Genomic DNA, 22316 nt, shown 5'->3' on the forward strand with positions numbered 1-22316 from the left:
TCTATTCTTCTGCTATACAGTAGTACACCTTTTGTGGTAGCTTAACCCTCTCTTTCTTCACTGCCTATTTGGTTTAATTATGATGACAGGAGTTTTTTTTCATTCTTCATGCTATTATAAAGAACAAAAAGTTAAAGTTGGTCATTTCTGCCATACATTTGCAAAACCTGCTATTCAGACATAAAAGAAGCCAGTTCTGATACTAAAATTCTACTCAGCAATTTTTTTCAGATCTACTTATGTAGTGGGGAAATGTACAATTTAAGTGGAAACAAGCTTTATTTGAAAACAAAGAAACAAACCTCTGGGTAATAGAGTGTCTAATATACCTGGATAATAGTAAAAGTGCACATTATTTCTTCTTTGTATTGTTGGCAAATCATTTGATGTAAATATCACTGAACTCTGTTGTGTTGCAATTGTACAATTGGATGGCATCTCCTTAAGCAAACCTACTTCTGCAGCTGAGAACAAATACAATTAAAAACAAAATGGACAGAACTCTAACTATAAACATACATAACGATCTGAATGACTTACTGTAGCAGGGGATGCTCGTGTTGTGTGAGTAACAGAATGGCCAGAGTTTTCCATTGAATTGCCAATCAGGTAGGTACCTCCAGTGCTGCTGATGAGCTGTCCTCCTGTGACACCCATCTGAAGGCCTCCAGTGCCCACCATACTATGAGAAGAGACTACTGTGGTCACCTGCGCAGAACTTCCTTGGGTATCAAAGTAATTCCCCCCAGTGTTTTGGCTGTACATCTGAGTTTCTGTGTAAGGATACGTTGTTGTTCGTCTTAAGTAAAAGAAATGAAAGAAAAGATTACTTATGTGTTCTCTATATTGGAGGGCATCAATATTTTCATTTAAGCTGTAACCAAATCGCATTATCTTACAGCATTTCACTACGGTACAGTTGAACTTTGAAATCTTGTCTCATTTATTGTTCGTTCAGATTCATACCCTGCTTTTTCCTTAGGACTTAAGGTAGCTTACAGAATTCTTCCTTTCATCCATTACAAGAACTAAACCAAAAGGTAGAACTCACAAAGAACTAACTTGATGTCATCCATTGAAATTTCATTAGAGTAGAACCAAAGGTGCTTTATCAAGAGGCAACTGGACTTTTATTCTTTGAAGACAGCTGAAGAAGCTTCTTAAATAAGAAGCAAAGTGTCTTCAAAGAATAACACGAAAGTCCAGTTGCCCCTTGAAAAGGCACCTTTGGGACAACCATGTCCTGGATGACTGAGAATCTCCATAGACACTGAGAATAGAATTGAATGTCAGTCTCCCCATTTCTAGTGGCACTTCAAACATAGAAATGTGATGAAATATTACCAGGCAGTTGAAAAAGCTAGCTTTTATTCCCCAAAGGCTGAAATTACAAATTGTTTGTTAATAATGAACACAATATAATCATCCAATGTATAAGCAACATGACTTCAATGCTAGTAGCAGTCTTATGAAGTCCTTCTGACGCACAACATATGAGCAGGTGGCAACTAAATTCATGGAGCTTGGCTTGTTTACAATCAATGGCTCTTCCTGAGGTTTAGATGAATAGTCAAAGGCTATTTAGCTGTCTAAGGCTATGGTTAATATTTTGTTTGTGCAAGATTAGAAACCTTTTGGAACAACCAGGTAGTGAAATTATCCCAGCTAAGCAATATGGCACTGCAAGGGTAAATCTGCTATATTTTCTGAAGTTTCAAGGGTGGTATGCACATGGCACACACCCACACACTGACTTATTCCCAGCTGACTCTCTTAAGTTCTATGTAAATGTCATGACAATGATCTGTCGTCTTTTATAAATTAGTATTCCTGCCATCTCATCTTGTCTCAGCAAGTACCTGAGTTGAATGCGACCCTGAATTTTCTTTCATCTGATCATTCAGAAGGACTCATTTATCTGCAGCATACTGATCTTTGTCTGTAAGTTGCTATTTAGCTTAAAAACTATTTTACAGATAAATTTCATTCAAGCAAGAAAAGCCTCTTTCTTTTTTTACAAATATTCTCCACCTAAATGCTCATTAATTCCACACAGGTTAATTGCTAATAGATTTGAACTGAAAGAACCTTGATTTAAATACCCGTTCATTCTATATTTATTTTAAATTTCACTCTGCCAAACTAACATATCATTTAAAATATGATTTCAGTTACATATAAATGCTCTTCTAAATATATTGCTTGCGAATAATACAGTCTTATAATATTAATACATTTTGATAAATTTAAAACTGCTAATGATATATTGAGGCAAATTTTCTTTTTGAATCAAGAGTTTTTGTAAAATTAAACTCTGCTTCTTTTTCCGGAGCAAGGGACAGGAAGCTCCAGTAGTGGTATTATCAGACCCAATTGGCCACGAGACTGGGATGAAGATGAAGCCACGCCTCTGTGCTCCACCCTTGACTTTCCAGTTTCATCCCAGTCCGGCCAAAAACGAGACACATAAAAATTTTCTCCTGATAATTCTTCTACTGGACCCTCCTTGCCTCTACAGCCTCCTGGAAAAACAGCTCCCATCATGCCAGTAAGTGATCTGCGGTGGTTCCCTTCATGGGCCACCAGGGAGATTCATCTCTTTGCTGGAGGCTGGGGCGGCCCTGGTGGTGGCCATTTTGGACCACGCGGACCACGTGGACGGCTTTGCCTGACTCCTGGGCAATCGGGAGGCTTGTGGCTTGGGATTTCCAGCCCTAGAGCCTCCCGTCGGCAAAATTCGCTGGCTGAGGACTCCGGCGGCTGGAATCGAGCTGCGGAGGCACCAGCAGCGCTTGCAAGAGCGCAAAGAGTCTTTTAAAGCTGCAGAAAGGCACATAGGCGCTGGGAGCCGAGGCAGGTCTCGGCAGCAGCCTCCAAACCATACTGTGCTCAGTATTTGAGTGGAGGCTGCCTGGAAGCTTAGGAAACAGAGGTTTTTTTCCTCTTTTTTCTCCTTTTCTCTGCTGCAGCCAAAGAGAGAAGCATGGAGGAGGCTTCGCAAGGAGGGCTGTGAGTATTATATGTGGCGAGGATGGCAGAGGAGGTGAGAAGATCCCTTTCACCTCCATGTTTCCCTGGGGAGGGCCCATCTTCCAGCAGCACCCCACTGCCTCTGCCAGGGCTAAAAAGGCTATGGCTACCTCTCGTTCCTCATGTGCCACCCAGAGGGATGTGCTTAGGAAGCACAAAGCCATCTCCAAGACCTTCTCTAGCGCAGAGAAGTTGAGGGCCCAGCATGGTAGAGTAAGCGTGTGCTACTGCACAGGTTGAAGAGGGGGAGAGAGGTAAGGAAGGAGTGAAGAATGGGGCTGAGGATGGCACTACAGAGGGGACTGCTGTGAAGAAACCTTGGGCCCCGGTTTTCTCTGAGGCCAAGGCAGTTAAGGAGGAGATCCTGGCTCCTCACCTCTTCCTGGAGGTGTGAAGAAGCAATGTGAGAAGCCTGCTGCCTTCCCTAACCCTGGCAGTAATGATAGACTTTTTACAAAATTGAGCCAGATTTTTGCCACGCCTTACAGCTGCCCACTGTGGACCCCTGCTTCTCTGGTGGCCAGGGATGTGACTAACAACCTTAAATCGGATGACAGGAAGGTGGAGGTGACCCTGAGGAAGTCGTTCCAGTCTGCGGCCTGGACCATCAAGGCAGCAGCATTGGCTTCGTTCTTCAATCACACAGCTATCTTGTGGATGGAGAAGATCCAGGAACACATTCCCCAGAGGAGGTACAGCTGCACCAGAACCTAAACAAGTTAGTGGTGGTAGCGCAGTTCTCGATTGATGCTATGTTGAATGCCATGAAGTTCGCTTCCAGGGCCATGGCGTCGTCCGTTACCTCTCGTCGTCTTCTTTGGCTCTGGGGGTGGCAAGCGGACAACAAGTCAAAGTGGCAGCTGGAATCAGCCGACTACACGGGGGGGGGCTCCCTCTTCGGGGCCACCCTTGACTCGGTCCTCGTGGAGGACAAGAATAAGAAAAAAGTCCTGCCCATCTCGGCAAAGAAGGCGGAGCAAAAGTCTACTCCGTTCTACTGCAAGCCATCATACCGACCTCAGGAACAGAAAGCTCAGCAGAGCAGGTACTCTTCCCACAGGTCAAAGAGGCAGCCTGAGCGCAGTTACAACAGGGGCAGGTCTCGTTTCCCACAACAGAGCAAGTGTCCTTTTAGAAGGGGAGGTGGTCACCTCTACCGCTGGGGCAAATAGGTCAGGCCCGACCCCACCCATTGGCAGTCTCCTGGCTCTCTTCCCCGAGGCCTGGGCGGAAATTTCCTCAGATGCCTGGGTGCTCAGCATAGTCACTCATGGGCTTCGCCTAGAGTTCCTTTCCATTCCCCCTAATTTCTTCCATATGTTTCCCCTGGCCCAAAACGTAGAGAAAGGCAGGTTGATGCATCAGGCTATTAAATATCTGCTTGACATCACTGCAGTGGAACTGGTCCTGGAGGGGTTCTATTTGAACCTGTTCCTGGTGCCCAAGTCTTCAGGGGGCTGGAGAGCTATTCTCGACTTGAGGCTGTTGAACCAACATTTGGTTTACTGCAAATTCACGACCATTTTTGCAGGTGTCTGGGAGGGGGATTACATGGTGTCTATAGATCTCACGGAGGCTTACCTCCATATTTCCATACTCCTGGATCATAGGGCCTTCCTCCAGTTCTCCTACCTGGGGCATCATTACCAATATAAAGCCCTGCCATTTGGGTTGTCCTCTGCACCCAGGTCTTTCACCAAGGTGCTGGCTGTAGTGGCGGCGCATCTAAGGGCATTTCTCATTAGATTACACTGCTACCTAGATGACATCCTCATCAAGGGGACGTCCCTGAGTCAGACGAGGGCGGACCTTCTGTAGGTTATAGACACTCTACAACAGTTAGGTTTTTCTGTTAATTTTGACAAGAGTTCTCTCTCCCCATCCACTATAATCCTCCACTTGGGGGAAGTTATAGATTCCTGTTCAGGGAAAATTTTCCTCTCCTCAGACCAGAGGTCCAGTTTGGTTAAGATGGTTAAGCAGGTCCGCAGGGACCGTTATGTTCCCATAGTCCTTCTCTCCAGCTTGTTGGGGAAGCTCATATCCTGTATCGAGGTAGTGCCATGGGCGAGGTTGCACGCCAGGACTCTGCAGTGGTGACTTCTGCCGTTCCAGAGGGCCAACACCAGCAGCTTGCTGGCCAAGGTCTAGGCCACTCCTCAGATACTGATCTCTCTCAAGTGGTGGCTGTCCCCAGCCTTGCTCCAGGGGTGCGACTTCAGGGACCAGGAGCTCCTCATCCTAACCACGGACATCAGTCTGTTCGGCTGGGGGCCGACCCTGGGGTCTCAGTTGGTGCAAGTCAGTGGTCCTGGCAGGAGCTCTACACAATATCAACTGGTTGGAGCTCCAGGCAATTTCAGACCTCCATCGAGGGTCATCACATCCTGGTCCTCACCAACAATGTGGCAGCCAAAGCCCACATCAATTGGCAGAGTGGCACTCGTTCCAAGGCACTGCACGCCAAGGTGATGTCGCTGGGCAGCTGGGCAGGGGAAGACACCTGCAGTCGATCCAGGCGGAGCACATCATGGGGGTCGACAACCATCAGACAGACTGGTTGAGACGAGAAACGGTGGACAACGGAGAGTGGAGCCTCCCCCTGGAGCTGTTCCAGAGAATCTGCCAGAGGTTCAGATGACCAGTGGTGGATCTCTTCGCCACTCCGGCCAATGGCTAGCTTCCCCGGTTCTTTTCTCGGTTCCCAGCTCAGGGAACAGAGGGGGTTGACGCCATTTGCATGAGGTGGCCAGATGGGCTGCTGTATGCTTTTCCTCCCCTCCCCTTCATTCCCGGGGTAGTTCAGAAGCTAGTCAGGGAGCAGGCAGAGTTGATCCTGGTGGCACCTCACTGGCCAAAGAGGCCCTGTTTTGCGGATCTCATGTCTGGCCTCCATGGTGGATTCTGGAGAGGGAGATAAAATTGCACCGGGGGAAGCTAGTACACCCAGAGCCACACTGGTTGCAACTAGCCATGTGGAGATTGGGGGGAGCGCCTGAGGGAGGCTCACTTGTTGCTACAAGTGATTAGAACCATAGAAGCCTCACGCAGACAATCTACTACGAGGATCTATGACTCCACCTGGGCCTCCTTCGTGGCCTGGTGTCAAGCTATCCAGGTGGTGCCCACCAGGGCCTTAGTGCCCCAGGTCTTGGACTTTTTCCAAGACAGGTTGGATAACAGGCTTTCCCTGGGCACCATGCATAGGCAGCTTGCTGCCCTTGCTACAGTTCTCCCAGGCAAGGGCCTGGTTCCTCTCTTCCAATTACCCCTTGTTAAGAGGTTTCCTTGGGGGGTCTCCAAATTGCGCCCTCCAGTGGTCCATAGTTTCCCCACATGGAATCTCCCTACTGTGTTATGGGCCCTCATGGCTGAACCCTTTGAGCCATTGAAGACAGTTAGCCTGAAACTCATAACTCTTAAAGTGGTGTTTTTAGTGGCTATCACATCGGCTAGACGAGTGACAGAGTTGGGGGCTCTGTCCTCCAGAGAGGATTTGTGCCTGTTCCACAGCAAGAGGGTTGTGTTGAGGTTAGATCCGGTTTTTTATGCCAAAGGTATATTCTATTTTCCATCGTTCTCCCGGAGTTTTGTCTGGATCCGGTTAGGGAAAGGACGTTGGTCTTACCTGAACGTCTATTTTCTGATGGGAGGAGGGAATGGTCACACGTGCGTTTTATCACAGCCTGATTGGTCCAACACTGAGAGGAAATCTATAAATACCGGTGCCTGTCCATTGCTAGCCCAGATTCTCGAACATGAACGGTACAACTGAAAAACAAGAAACAACAACACAACAACCCCGGGAAACACCCCCCGGGCCCTCCCCTTGGCCCCAACAGACAGAACTCAGGGCGGGTTGTGACCATTCCCTCCTCCCATCAGAAAATAGACGTTCAGGTAAGACCAACGTCCTTTTTCCAGAGTGGGAGGAGGGAATGGTCACACGTGGGACATACCCAAGCTAAAGTCCCAGGGAGGGAGAACAGAAACTCTAGGGCCCAAGGGGAGCCTCAGCCGCCACCCCCTGTAGTACCCTACGACCGAAAGACGCGTCCGCAGACACAAAAGCATCCAGACGATAATGTCGGATGAACGAGGTTGGAGTGGCCCAGGTAGCCGCCCGGCAGATGTCTTCAAACGGGGCCCTCGTGGCTCACGCTGCCGAGGTCGCCGCGCTCCTGGTAGAGTGCGCCTCCTTATCCTCCACTAGGATGCGAGTAAGGGCCTCCCCAAAGAGATCGGGCCCCTTGAAGGGGGCAGCCGCCAAATCCCATTTCGCTTTGTTGTCCATTTGCCAATGGCGTAACCACAGGAGCCTACGGGAGGTGACCGAGGTGGCCAGGGCGCTAGAAGCAAACTTGACCGTATCCAAGGTCATGTCAGCTGAGAACTGACACGCTGCCAGAATCTTGACCAGATCCTGATGGATCCGGTCCTCCTGTATGGGAATGCATTCCTGCAGCTTCTTGAGCCACATGACCGTGGCACAATTAAAGTATGAAGCTGAGGCCGCCGCCTTAATGGCCCATGCTGTGGCGTTGAAGTTCTTCCGCAAAGTAAGCTCTGCGCGCTTATCCTCCGGCTTCATCTTATCTGCCGCATCGCCCGACACCACCGGGGAGGAGGACACCAATGCGGCCACAGGGGTGTCAACCGTCGGGAGCTGAATGGCCTGAGCAAAGGTTTGCTCCACGTTATAATGCCGACGGTCGGTACTACCTGGAGAAGAGAAATTGGAAGGTTTAGCCCACTGGTCAGTCAGAACCTCAAGGAACAAGGGAGGGGCAGGGATCTCTTCCTTGTTGGTGGCCGTGGCAGAGAACATGACCATGTCGGGATCCCTTGGGGGGGCACAGAGGGATCACCAGTGCCGACCTTGGTGGTGTGTCTCGCCTTATCCAAAAGAACTTTAAACAATGCGGGCATAAATAGGACCTTGGAAGAAGGCTCCTCCGAAACAGTGGTATTCTCACCATCTGAGAATCCCATCTCCTGGGGTAACTCCCCCCCACCCAGGAAGGAAGTCTCACTGATCATGGAAGGGGAGGAAGCCCGACACTGAGCCCTGTTCAGCCCCCCCATGCCTAGAGTAAAGGGAGCCTTTGTCCCGCTGGGCAATGCCCCGAGTGATGGCTGCAGAAATAAGCCTTTTAATCCCTTCAGGGAGATTATCCAGATCCTCCACATCCCCATAAGTGGAAGCCGGGCCCTGGGGGGCCAACCTTTGGGGGGAACAGGGGCCTCTGGACGTGCCCTCCAGAGGATCATCTATGGGGGATGGAGAACGCCCCCTCCTGGAGAAGGCCCGCGACCTACCAGGGGAGCTGCCTGAAGAAGCCTGGCTAAAACCCCTAAGGGGTGACCTCTCTGAAATGGGCCTAAGAGGGGACCTGGATCTGTCCCTAGATAAAGGCTTGGAGGACTGGGCCTGCCTTTCTGCCCTGGCAAAGGTCTTTTCCAGCGCCCTATGGCGAGCTGCCTCATCCCTAGAGACAGAACTGGAGGGGCGCCTTGAAGAAAGGGATCTCTGAGGGGGAGCCCCCCTCCCCACCTCCTGATCCAAGGCCTCCTCACTCCCAGATGGGCCCGCCCCCTGCCCCTGGGGAATCTCCGCTCCCTCGTCCATGCCCCACTCACGTGCCCGACGAAAAGGAGCAGGAATCGGCCTCCAAAGTCTCACCTGAGACCAGGGCCTGAAGCCTGTGGGGAGACCTAGGCTCAAGGCCTCTCACTAGGCCACACTAGGCCCGTTGATAAAGGCAAGGCCTCACGCACGTGGCAGCCTCCAAAATGGCCGCCGGAACTCCGTGCGCGGGAGAAAAGGGCTGGAAATAATCACCAGCAGCCCAGCCAGGCTTTTCTAGCCGGCGTTACTTTAAAATTAGCAGGGAGAGTCACACGGCACACACACATGCTCTCCTCACCCCTGCTCTTTTGTCCCCAGGCAACACAAACAAAGGAGCCTGCAGCGAGGCCCCCTATGGAGCAATCAGCTGTAAGGCGGGCCGCTCACTCCGAAGCCACTTGTAACTTTCCTGCTGCAAAAACGGCCACTTCTAAGCAGCTTAAAGGAGCCGCACCCCCGTTACCCGGGGACAGGCTAAGGCTCCTGGCCTGCGGGGGGGGGAGACTAGTTCCCCACTGGGCCCTCCCCCAGCCGCCCGAGGCAGAGATCTGTCCCTTGGGGCCACAGCAGATCAATTTAGAATTTAAAAGGATTTAAAGTGCCCAATTAGCCAAATAGGAATCAGATTGCATAGAACTCACCCAAAAGGAGAAAACAAGTAGAATCCTAACAAACTACTCTACAGAACTTGGACCAGACTGAGAGAGAATCTGGGCTAGCAATGGACAGGCACCGGTATTTATAGATTTCCTCTCAGTCTTGGACCAATCAGGCTGTGATAAAACCCACGTGTGACCATTCCCTCCTCCCACTCTGGAAAATGTGAACAGCAGTGGCACTGGTTGGATGTCTGATGGGCCCTGCGTATATATTTGAAGCGGACAGCCTCCTTCTGTAGGTCAGAGATGCTATTCCTATCTTTCCAACCTTCATCACTGGGTACGATGGTAACGTCTTCCACCATATTAGTGGATCTGCTTGGCAATTGCCCTGGTGAACGAATCCCAGAGGTTGCCTGTGCCAGCAGGGATTACGGCACATTCGACGAGGAGCGCTGCCACCTCCCAGCTTGGGCCTCCCAGGCTCCGATGGACAACATTTGCAGAGCAGCAATGTGGGCTTCACCATTGCCGTTCATTTGGCATTACAGGTTGGATGAGTTCGCATCGGCTGATATGGCATTCGAGCATAGGGTACTACAGCAGGTTGTTGCAGATCGTTAGTTCCCCCCCCCCCATGGGACTTAGCTTTGGTAGGTCCTACTACTGGAGCCTCCTGTCCCTCACTCTGGAAAATGGAAATTGGTCTTACCTGAACTGCTATTTTTGGAGATGGGACAGGAGGTTCCAGTTCCCGCCCTAGGTTAATTAGTCTAGCAGGGGTGGAGGGAGTTCTCCTTTGTGCCTTGTTTTCAGTCTCGGGGGAGCTCGCTTAGATGAAACTGGAAAGTTAAGGGTGGAGCACAGAGGCATGGCTTCAGCTTCATCCTAGTCTTGTGATCAATTAGACGTGATAATACCACTACTGGAGCCTCCCGTCCCAGCTCCGAAAATAGCAGTTCAGGTAAGACCAACTGCCATTCTCTTTCTCATTCACACAAACATTAAAGAAAAAGTGTAAGTATTAGAACTATTAACTGGTAAATAGATGTTATGGGTTTTTCCAACTGACTGTTCTGGAAATGAAATCTTCGAATTACATTTTTGTTTTGGAAGGGAGCTTATTATAAAAAGGGCAAAATTTTCAGAAATAGCTGCACAAAGTCATTTATATTGAAGCATATATAAAAGGGCCTGAGCTTGTTGTTTTTTTAAAAAAAATTCAATGGCCAAGATGCCATAAGGATCACCCTAGAAAGGGGTCTCTCTTCATCCTCATTACAGAAGCCCTGTGAAGTATGTTCAGCTGAGACAGAATTATTGTCTCATAATCACCCTGTGAGTTTCCATGTCTAAGGATGTTCCTGAACTTGGATCTTCTTTGGTCCGATACCTTAATTGCTACACATACTTGACAGAAAGTCCTACTGTTCTGAATGCCTTGCTATTCATAATTTCTAGTTACGCATTTAAAAATAATTGTGTTTCTTTTGTATCAGGGTTAAGGCTGCAGCAGGGAAAACTGTCAACAGAAGATATAACAGAATGCAGTCAAAGACTGCTATTAATGAAAGACAGCTGATTAATGAAATCATATTATGGCGGAAACACTGATCAACTTTTTTGTATTCTGTATAATTTCAGAGGAATAAGGATATAATACAACTAAGAAAGTCATTCAGAATTAGCAATATTTATAATTCAGATAGGATTTCATAGCTCAGAAGAAGAAGAAAAGAACTTCAGATATTTGCAATGCAATCTCAGCAAACCTTACTGGGACTGGTGGAAGATGTAGCTCAGCAACAGCTAGAGTATAAATTTCCCCCTCCTTCTTATGAACAATTAACACCGGAAGGCATAGATAATTACCCACTATTCTATACCCCTCTCCTCTGCCTCAATTTCATATGATATATTGCAGATATGTTAATAAGATGAACCTGACATAAATGTGTACACAGAAAAATATAAATGCAATAAAGAAGATTGACACATTGCTATACAATGCTACATGTTGCATAAGATCTTAACAATATTGTTTATTTAAATCAGTGGTAGTCAACCTGGTCCCTACTGCCTACTAGTGGGCGTTCCAGCTTTCATGGTGGGCAGGGTTTGCTGTAACTCTGCTTTATAAATTTTATAAAGTTACTTCCCTACTTTATAAATCACCATTACTGTGGAACTGGTGGGCAGTTAGAAAATTTTAATACTACCAGAAATATAAAAGTGGGTGGTAGGTATAAAAAGGTTGACTACCCCTGATTTAAATACTAGTTTTCCACATAGGATTATTACCATTTCATAATGTGAAAATGATTGCCTATCGATACCAATGTCAAAAGCATTTACTATGTTTTTCTCAACATATCATATATCAGAGGTGGGTTTCTGCTCATTTGCCCCGGATCGGGTGAACCAGTAGTGGTGGTGGTAAAATAAATTGAAACCCACCACTACCATATATGCTTATAATTCAATTATAAAGTAAATTTTATAGAATGTATTATAAAATTGACAATTACCAAAATCTTCCCAAAAACATTCTTCCTTATATCAAGGGCATTATTAGACTTCTTACATTCGAGCTCTGACATCTGTGATTGGCAGCATCTTTCCAAGTTTTCCAGTCAACAACTTTTCTCAATATAATAATTTAGGCAGATTTATTTAGAAATAAAGTTTAAAAGAACAATGTAAAATTTAGTCACCAGAAATGGTGCTGAATACTGCAACTTGAACCTTCTGCATGTAAACTTTCAATTGAATCACAGGCTATCAATGCCCTTTTCCAAAAGAAATTCTACTTAAATATGGAAATGTTGCAACAAGACTGGAGATATCAAAATTATTATAATCAAAGTACCCACAGTAGTACTCAACTTGCAACAGTTCATCTAGTGACCATTTGAGGTGACAACGGCACTGAAAAACGTGACTTATGACCATTTTTCACTCTTACGATCATTGCAACATCCCCAAGGTCATGTGATTTACATTTGGATGCTCGACAACTGGCTCATATTTATGATGGTTGCATAAGTTGAGGACTATCTGTATATCTTTATGAAATACAGAAAATTATATATTGTATAATTTTTTAAAAAATATTTTTCTTTTGGTAAATAATTACTTCATTTTTACTTTTGAAAATAAAAAAGCTTTGATCTGAGATGAAAAGGTTTCTAAAGAATGTTGAATACTGTAGGGAAAAAATCTGTTCAATTCTCTGTGTTGGGGATGAAAATGTTTTATTTCCATAGACATCCAGATGTTTTACTCACATAGCTCCATTTGTGTAGACCGTGTCACTTCCCTCCACATACTGCACCTGGGCTGGATATACATGTTGCACTTGTTGCACAGTTTGTACTTGTTGAACCTATAAATAAAATAGACTGTAAGACAAGCTCTGGGAGTTGGGGGAGGGGGAGATTTATACATTTCATCTGTACAGTTTTAAGACTAGTGAGGTATCATCAAACTGCACAGCAAATTTGTACCAAAATATCTACCACACGTAACAAAGATGCTGTTTTTCTCACAGGCAGCATATATTTACTTTTGAATGTACACATTGCTTTTCGGACTGCCTCCAGAGCTCCTCATTCAATGGATAAAGGGACTCTATTATTTACCAAGTTATAAATCACATGTTTTAATTTCAGCTGGAAGGGCTCCATTATTACAAGAAGTTGGAATAATAACACATTTAAACTTACGGTGACTATAAACTGAGTTTTATTTTGAAGTGTTCAATTGCACAAGCTGTTGTTTATAACACTAAGTCTTGCATGCTCCTTTCAGCAACAATCTCCCAGGGCAAGATTGCCCAAAGACAGTCACACAGAACCTGGCACAACGAAGTTGTCTGTGCTGTTAACACCATCTCATAATATGTTCTTTGACCAGATATTTCTAAGCTTGAAGAATGAGGGAACCTCTACCCTTTTTTTTTAAATTTAGGATCCACACAGCTGTTGAGGTAGCTCTGTTTCCCAGAAATTATTAATTTTACTAGAATATCCATGGCAAACGCACATGGACAGAATAATGATGCCACATGTTGTTACTTACCCTGTAATGACACAAATGTATTTTAAAACATTGAACTAGTACTACAAAGGGCTCTTGGTAATATTTCATCTCTCTTGACAATCACATTTCCCTTATCACATTTCCCTTATCATTTATGTACCACTGAAGTCAAAAAACATTTAATCATCATTATGTTTTCCAACTTTACCTGGAGCCAGAGTTTATTTTATTTGCTAAGTCAGTGTCCAACAAATCATATATGTAAAATAAAATGCTAAACAATCATTCTCTGGATTGATCAGAAACTGCAATATAAAAACTTCAATATATGAATCACAAAATTGATTTTAAAAAACCACAAAAACTATAATCCACTATTTTATCTTCCCTTATTGGTGGAACGTATCTAGGATTTTTTTTTCGTTTATTTGTTCCAATTGGACAAAAATAATATAAGCAATTTCATAGCTTTTAATTATTTAGGTAACTAATTATGAAATATAAAAGGTTCAAGGTTGTACAGTTTGAAAAACTGAACTGATAATAAGATATTGTTTAGCTTTTATCTCTCACTAACTAAAGCATCTTGAAATGTCACACAAGACATGATATAGGAGGCACTGTTCTCAACAATGACAAAGCACATTTTAAAATAGAGCACAAGTCTTTGGAGTTTAAAATTTTATGAGAATCCCTCTGGTACTTGGAAAGAACATCATAATTCAAGAGAGATTATCATGCAAAGCAGGAGTTGGAGGGAAAATAAAGCAGGAGATAGCATAAAAGACAACTTTTCTTTTTGTTCTCCAAATTAATGTACGGTTAAAATTAAAATGAGGAACAGCACCTGAATGTCAAGTCATAGAAAAATTATATGAAAAAAGTGACTTCCGATGACTTCCTATTCTAGGAAAAAATATGGCTTTGCCTGTTTTCCTTTTTAGAATGGATCCAGCAAGTCCCTACCATACAATCAAGTAGACTGCCTTGGTCGATGGCTGTTTTTTCCAACACAAAGCTTTGCAACTGTTCTCAGCTTTTGTTAGCTCTTTCTTCTCTTCTTGCACAGTTAAAAACTACTACTACTTCTCAGAATGTAAAAGAAAAATAAACTACCATCCATTAAACAGTAAAACTAATGTAATAGTAGTTTATTGTATTCCGAAGGTCTTTCCATGTGGGCTATATGAAAGTTCTTTTCAGTAGCGGAACTCATGTTATGCAATGCCTCCTCAGTCTGAATACTACGCTGATTTTCTTTTGATGCCAAGCGAAATTGTTTATTTTTCCTTGAGTTCTGTTTTAATCTGCATTTATTCTGAAATTACTATTTTTTATTATGTCTTTCATTGTTGCCAAATCAAAGCAAATCAGAACCAGACCAGAACGCAGTCCAAATATTGGTTGTTAAAAATAAAATATACAGTAGCCACAATATAATAGTCAGTCTAAATGTGGACATCCTGGCTCTTATTTTAAGTATCTTAGTTCAAATCAGTGCTATGGAGTTATAATCTTTGTTGCTAAGAGACAACATTTGGCAACTTAAAAAATGCCCTTAGACTTTGTCAGCTAAGAGGGATTCAATGTAAAATTCATTTATATGAAAAATAAATATATAGAGGGTGAATTTAACTGGCTGAGAATGAGGATAAAATTGACAGTGAAATGCCCATGGATGTGTTCATTTCAATCTTATCTTCAAAACTTGCCTTATAAAACAGCTGATAGTAGAGCATTAAATTGAGTTCTGGACAATGCTCATTAATATTTGGGATGATCAGCAAATGGAGCGAAGTTACCAGACCTGAGCTTTGGAAATGGCTGATGGCTGATACTCATACTTCTTAGAAGTTCCATTTTCATCTGTGACTTTATGTTCCACACTCTGTGTTTAATTACCACTTTAGTGTTACCTAAGCCTAGAGGTAAGAAATACTCGGCTAAAGGTCCCAAGAATATAATATATGTGTAATAAGAAGAATAAGAATAGTATCCACAACAGAGAGCATATGCCATTTCTGCAAAAAAAATGAAGAAACAGTGCACCACCTAGTTAGTTGTTGCAAGAATACTGTCCAGGCTAAAAACAAACAACAGCATGACAAGTAGGAACAATGGAAGATCTTTAAAAAATACTATTTGCCTGCAAAACAAAAGCTGGTGGGATCATAAAATAGTTGAAGGAAGAGAAAATGAAGAAGCAACATTGCTCTGGAACTTTAGAATTCAAACAGACACACATCTGCCACATAATCTGCTACACTCCAGACTTAAAGGTTTGAGGTTTGAGGTTTATTTTATTTATATGCCGCCCTATTCCCTGAGGGACTCAGGGCGGCTCACAAACCCAAGGGGAGGGGGGAGGTAAACACAAAGAAATTACAACAGAAAAGGTACAGGGCATTTAAAAAACAACCAACAGTCACACGATTCGAGAGGGGAAAGGAACTCATCAACCCCAGGCCTGCCGACACAGCCAGGTTTTAACGGCTTTTTGGAAAGCCTGGAGAGGTGAGGGTCCGAATCTCTGAGGGGAGCTTGTTCCAAAGGGCCAGAGCAGTCACAGAGAAGGCCCTCCCCCGGGTAGTAGCCAGATGACATTGGCCAGTAGATGGAACCCGGAGGAGGCCTAATCTGTGGGATCTAATGGGCCTTTGGGAGGTAATTGGCAGCAGGCGGTCTCTCAAGTAAAAATAATATCAATAAGAAAGAAAAGTAGATAGTGTACTTGGCAGAATTGCAAAGACTACAAAATAGAAGAGAAAATTACAAAAAAAAATCTGCAACTAGAAATAAAACTGTGGCAAAAGAAAGCAAAGGTAATACCAATAGTAATAGCTGCTTTGTGTGTTATGATTTCTTTAACACCATCAAATAACATCTGCCTACCCAGGTTCTTGGAAAAGACTTGATAGGTAAAAAAGAAGTCAAACCCAATGAAAACATCTGTGGGGGGTGAGGGGAAGGAAAAAAGAAATATTCAGCTCATGAAAGAAGATCACACTAGCTGAATATTCTTTATATAAAAAAAGATAGTGTGAATACCAGAGGAAAGCAAAGAAATGGAAAATATCTGAAAATCAAAGTCTAAAGATTATGGCAAAAACTAGATGTGATGGTTCCAGTGGTTACTACATCTCTACAGAAATAGAGGACAACAATGATGAGAACTATCTTGAATGCATTTGGGTCAATATTAAAGGTTGGGGAGGAAACGACATTGCCATAGGTCTATACTACACGCCACCCAACGAAGCAGAGGAGTAGATGAACTTTTTGCTAGTCAACTAACTAAGGTATGTAGGAAGCACACCACAATAGTAATGGGGGATTTTAACTAATCTGACATCAACTGGGAAACAAACTCTGCACCAAATGAAAGATCCAACAGGTTCCTAACAAACCTAGCAGACAACTTTGTTTCCCAAAAAGTAGAGAAGGGAACAAGGGGATCGGCCATATTAGACTTAATTCTCACTAACAGAGAGGAAATGATAGAAGGTGTTGAAGCCACAGCAACCCTGGGGGCAAGTGACCATGCAATACTGGAATTCAACATTATGCAAGCACAAGTAGTAGAACAAAATCAAACTAGAGTCTTAGATTTTAAGAGCTAATTTCAATAAACTTAGAGAGAGCTTGGGAAGAATTCCATGGATAAGAATCCTCAAGGGGAAAACAAGTCAAGAAGCTTGGAAATTTTTGAAAAATGAGATTACAAAAGCTCAGTCTAGCACAATACCAATGAAGAAGAAAAAATAACAGCTCCCAGAAGAAACCAGCATGGCTGCATAAAGAACTCTTTGGCAAATTTAAAGACAAAAAAGTTAAGAATAAAAAGTGGAAAGAGGGGGACATAACTAAGGCAGAATATCAGCAAATAGCCTGAACCTGCAAAGATGAAGTAAGGAAAGCTAAAGCTCATAATGAAGAAAGGCTTACCACAAAAATAGAAAAATAACAAAAAAAAAGCTTCTTCCAACATGTTTAAAACAAGAAAAAGGTTAAGGAAACAATTGGTCCATTGCTGGGAGAAAGTGGGAAGAAGGTGACAAGCAACAGGGAGAAAGCAGAACTATTTAACTCATTTTTTGCATCTGTCTTTACACAAAGGTATAAAACAGTCCAACCTATCAAAAACAGCACCACAAAAATCAGATTAGGAACACAAATTGAAATAGGGAAGAAAATGGTAAGTGAGCACCTGTCTACCCTAGACAAGTTCAAATCACCAGGACCAGATGGATTATACCCCAGGGTACTGAAGGAACTGGCAGATGAGAGCTCAGAACCACTGAATTATATCTTTCAGAGATCCTGGAGCATGTGGTTCCCATCTTCAAAAAAGGGGGGAAAAAATAGATCCAGGAAACTATAGACCTATCAGCCTGACCTCAATACCAGGAAAGATTCTGGAAAAGATAATCAAGCAATGAATTAGCGAACACCAAGAAGTAAACAAAGTAATAGCCAAAAGCCAACATGGGTTTGTCAAAAACAAATCATGCCAGACTAATCTTATTGCATTCTTTGACAAAGTGACAAAATTAGTGGACCAGAGGAATGGCATTGATATAGTTTACTTGGATTTCAGTAAGGCATTTGATAAGGTAGACCATACTAGATGAAGTAGAAGAATGTGGGTTGGACAGCCACCAGATGGATTCATAACTGGCTGACCAACCACACATGTAGTCCTCAATGGAACTGCATCTACATGGAGGGAAGTATGCAGTGGAGTACCCCAAGGTTCTGTTTTAGGCCCAGTACTCTTCAACATCTTCATCAATGATTTGGATGAGGGAATAAATAGGGAAACTCATCAAATTTGCAGATGACACCAAACTGGCAGGAATAGCCAACACTCCAGAAGATAGGCTTAAGATACAGAAGGATCTTGACAAACTTGAACATTTGGCACTATCTAATAAAATGAAATTTAATGGTGAAAAGAGTAAGGTTCTACATTTAGGCAAGAAAAGCAAAATGCACAGGTACAGTATAGGTGGTACAATAGTAGTAACTGTGAGAGGGATCTTGGAGTCCTAGTGGGCAACCATTTAAATATGAGCCAGCAGTGTGCAGCATCTGTCAAAAAAGCCAACACAGTTCTTGGCTGCATAAACAGAGGGATAGAATCAAGATCACGTGAAGTGTTAATACCACTTTATAATGCCTTGGTAAGGCCACATTTTGAATACTGCATTCAGTTTTAGTCGCCATGATGTAGAAAAGATATGGAGACTCTAGAAAGAGTGCAGAGAAGAGCAACAAAGATGATTAGGCAACTGGAGACTAAAACATATGAAGAACAGTTGCAGGAACTGGGTATGTCTAGTTTAAGAGAAAGAAGGACTAGGGGAGACATGATAGCAGTGTTCCAATATCTCAGGGGATGCCACAAAGAAGAGGGAGTCGAACTATTCTCCAAGGCACCTGAGGGTAGAACAAGAGGCAATGGGTGGAAACTAACCAAGGAGAGAAGTAACTTAGAACTGAGGAGAAATTTCCTGACAGTTAGAACAATTAATCAGTGGATCAGCTTGCCTACAGAAGTTGTGAATGCCCCAACACTGGAAGTCTTTATGAAAATGTTGGATAGCCATTTGTCTGAAATGGTATAGGGTTTCCTGCCTAGGCAGGGAGTTATACTAGAAGACCTCCAAGGTCCCTTCCAACTCCGCTATTATATTATATTGTATTGTTATTGGCACTGCACATTGACTAAATTTCTATCTGTCAGTTACAAAAGGCCTGTTTAGATCCACATATTATAACATTCTAAGTTCTTGGGAAGATCAACATCAGCTAAGGAACTGGGCAGCTATGATTAGTGTTATGTATAATATTAAATTAAAATTGTCAAATACTTATTTGGTGCCAGAAAAAATCTGAGCCAGGCTATCTAAATGACTAGTCAGACTTTGGCTTCAGTTTTGGGCAGCCTGAATTCAAACATTCTGCCATCTTAGAAATACACTTGGGGGACTTTAAAAACCAGACTCACCGTTTTTGAGGGCACAATGCTATTGTTTTATTTTATATTGTTTTATTTATGTGCAATAAATTTTGTGAATATAAATATAAATTTCTTAATAAATAACATTTAAAAAATTTCTGTGTAGCACCATGCAGTTGCCTATAAATACTATAAACAAATAGCAATAATAGTTTGATATATACCAAACAGAGAAATGGGAATATAGCAATAGCACTTAGTCTTATTTACCACTTCACAGTGCTTTACAGCCCTCTCTAAGCGGTTTACAGAGTCAGCATATTGCCCCCAACAATCTGGGTCTTCAATATCACACATTATTTTCTTTATTCTTGTATGACTTGAAGTACAGAATTTCCAATCCTGCTCAGGTCTAAATTTGTTCCCACTATTACATAAAGAGTTTGTTTTCAAAAGGGAAAAAGATACAGTGATTATTTTCTTTATTTTGTATATTTGTCTTGGTTATTGACAGTAGCCTGGAAGGTTGGTGGGGGGATAGAATAAATATTTGCACTCTAAACTTTTTTGCATTTTGTAAAGGAACAGTGCTAAATTAGAAAAATAATAAAAGTATTACTCAAGTCAAGGACTACTTGTAATACATTTCCATCACACATAAATGCCACTCTTTGGTAAAAAATTTAGCTGTTATTTGTCAGTGGTATAAACCACACCTTCAGAATTCAGTCTGTAAGAGTCATAAAATTATTTGTACCTCACGTGAAGTGGTGACCATGACCTAGCATGCGATGTGTGAGTCAATCAAATGCAGACAAAATCACACTGCTTTAAAATCTAATTTGTATATAAATGGAAAACTGCCAAGGAAGTGTGGCACAGACACATTAGAAAACTTGTTAAAAATGAAGAAAGTGATAAAAAGGAAACTCAAGAGGGTTACATCTCTGTAGAATGCTTGGGAGTTACTCAATCCATAATAATAGAAAGTACCAAATTCAAAAGTCACCTCCATGATTAAGACTCAAGGTCAAGAAAGTGGAAAAGGGGCTGTAATGAATAGAAGTCCTGCTCAAAGAAGGAGTATGAAAAGGAACAGAAACTTACATGAAAGAAATGCAAGCACAAATGCACAATGATGATGAGGTGGAGGGGGGAGGGGAATTAGTTAGGAAGGTAGGTAGCTGGGCCTTTGTAAAACAAGGAAATTAAAAGAGTACTAAAGGAGAATGTGGAGATTGTAAAGTAGCTGAATGAGAGCATACCTTCATTGCAGTGTATGCAAGACCACTGAGTTAACATCACCAGGAAATCACAGAATGACAGTTGGTCCTACCTGAACTGTTGTTTTAGGAGGTTTTGCAGGATTAGCCAGGATTGGGTATTGTGATGTCCAATTGGCCTTGAGACAGAGTTAATTTGAAAACATGCCTCTGTACTCCTTGCTTCTGGTTCCCAGTTTCAACAAGTCAAGACCACTGCAAAACACCTGAAAACAAGTCATAAGGGAACACACCCTACCCCCTGAACTCCCCCAACCCCTGGACCAACGCTAGGGAGGGAACCTGGCTAATCCTGAAAAACTTCCTAAAACAATAGTTCAAGTAGGACCAACTGTCATTTTGCGGGATTAGCCAGGATTGGGACATACCCAAGTTAACATCCCTCGGGGGGGCACTATTGGTCCTGGGCCCCCTCATGCGCTACTACCTGTTGCAACACCCTACGACCAAACGCCGCATCAGCTGATGCAAATGCATATAACCTGTAGTGCCTGATAAAGAGAGACGGGGACGCCCATGTAGCCGCCCTGCAAATCTCCCCGATAGGCGCCTGTGTGGCCCAGGCCACCGAGGTAGCTGCACTCCTGGTGGAGTGTGCTATGATGCCCTGGGGCACAGGAAGGTGCTGAACCTCATAGGCCAATGCGATGGCCAATTTGATCCACCTCCCTATAGCCGAGGAGGACACCCTCTTCCCCAGGGAAGATGGATAAAAGGAAACAAAGAGCGCCTCAGACTTCCTGAGGCCCTCCGTGCACATCAGGTAAATGCGCAAGGCACGCCTGACATTCAGCTGGTGCCAAAGGCGCTTCCTATCATGAGATGGGTCCGAACAAAAATCTGGTAATACCACCCCCTGCAACCTGTGGAAAAGAGAATTAACCTTGGGAACAAAAATCAGATCCAGTCGCAGGATGACCTGATTATTGTGGAATGTACAAAGATCCAATCTGGAGGAAAACACCCCCAGTTCAGAGATGCAACAGGCTGAGGTGACCGCCACAAGGAACACTACCTTAAAGGTTACGAATTTCAGGTCAACCTTCCTCAGAGGTTTGAATGGTGCTCCTGTCAATGCTTGGAGAACTGTAGTGAGGCTCCATGTCAGAAACCTGTGGACTACCGGGAGACGGAGATTCCCCACACCCTTCAAAAACCTCTTAATTAGCAGGACCTGGGAAAATGGAAGGAGCCCCTCTCCCTTGAATAATCGTGGAGAGGGCCACCACCTGTCTCCTGAGGGTGCTATGTGAGAGCCCCCTATCCAATCCATCTTGGAGGCACTCCAAGACGTGCAGTACCAAAGCCTCACGAGGATTCACTCCTGAGACCCGGCACCACTCTGCAAAGACCCGCCAGGTGGAATCATAAATCCTAGTGGTGGAACCCTTGCGTGAAGCCTCAACTGTGGAGATCACCCTCTGTGAAACTGGGCTGCCCTTAAGTGCTCCCGCTCAATCTCCACATGGCTAGCTGCAGCCACTGTGGCTCAGGATGCACTAGGTTCCCCTATCTGGGTCCACATCCCTCCCCAGGATCCTCCACGGGTGTGACACTGACAGGCACATTAGATCTGCAAACCATGCCCAGCGCGGCCAGTAGGGCGCCACTAAGGTGAGCTCCGCCTTTTCTGATATCACTTTCTGAACTATCCCAGGGAGAAGGGGAAGGGGAGGGAAGGCGTAGAGCAGGCCCTCTGGCCGCGGAATCCGAAGCGCGTCGACTCCCTCCGTCCCCGAGGCAGGAAATGAGATAAGAACCGATCCACCTGA

General features: G+C 43.9%; 1 protein-coding gene across 2 annotated transcripts in view; it reads right to left on the reverse strand.

The window, feature by feature from the left end:
* Positions 1-22316, reverse strand: part of RFX3 (regulatory factor X3) — a 190296-nt gene that overhangs the window by 73521 nt on the left and 94459 nt on the right. For both annotated transcript variants that reach the window (XM_014057937.2, XM_087716026.1), the window contains exons 3-4: positions 12546-12643; positions 541-799 (exon numbers count right to left, since the gene is read on the reverse strand). In XM_014057937.2, coding sequence (XP_013913412.1) covers positions 541-799; positions 12546-12643 — 357 coding nt within the window. The remainder of the gene's footprint in view (positions 1-540; positions 800-12545; positions 12644-22316) is intronic.

Source organism: Thamnophis sirtalis, unplaced genomic scaffold, assembly GCF_051295495.1.
Source record: "Thamnophis sirtalis isolate CommonGarterSnake01/CBP01778 unplaced genomic scaffold, rThaSir2_p1.2 scaffold_5, whole genome shotgun sequence".
Lineage (NCBI taxonomy): Eukaryota > Metazoa > Chordata > Lepidosauria > Squamata > Natricidae > Thamnophis > Thamnophis sirtalis.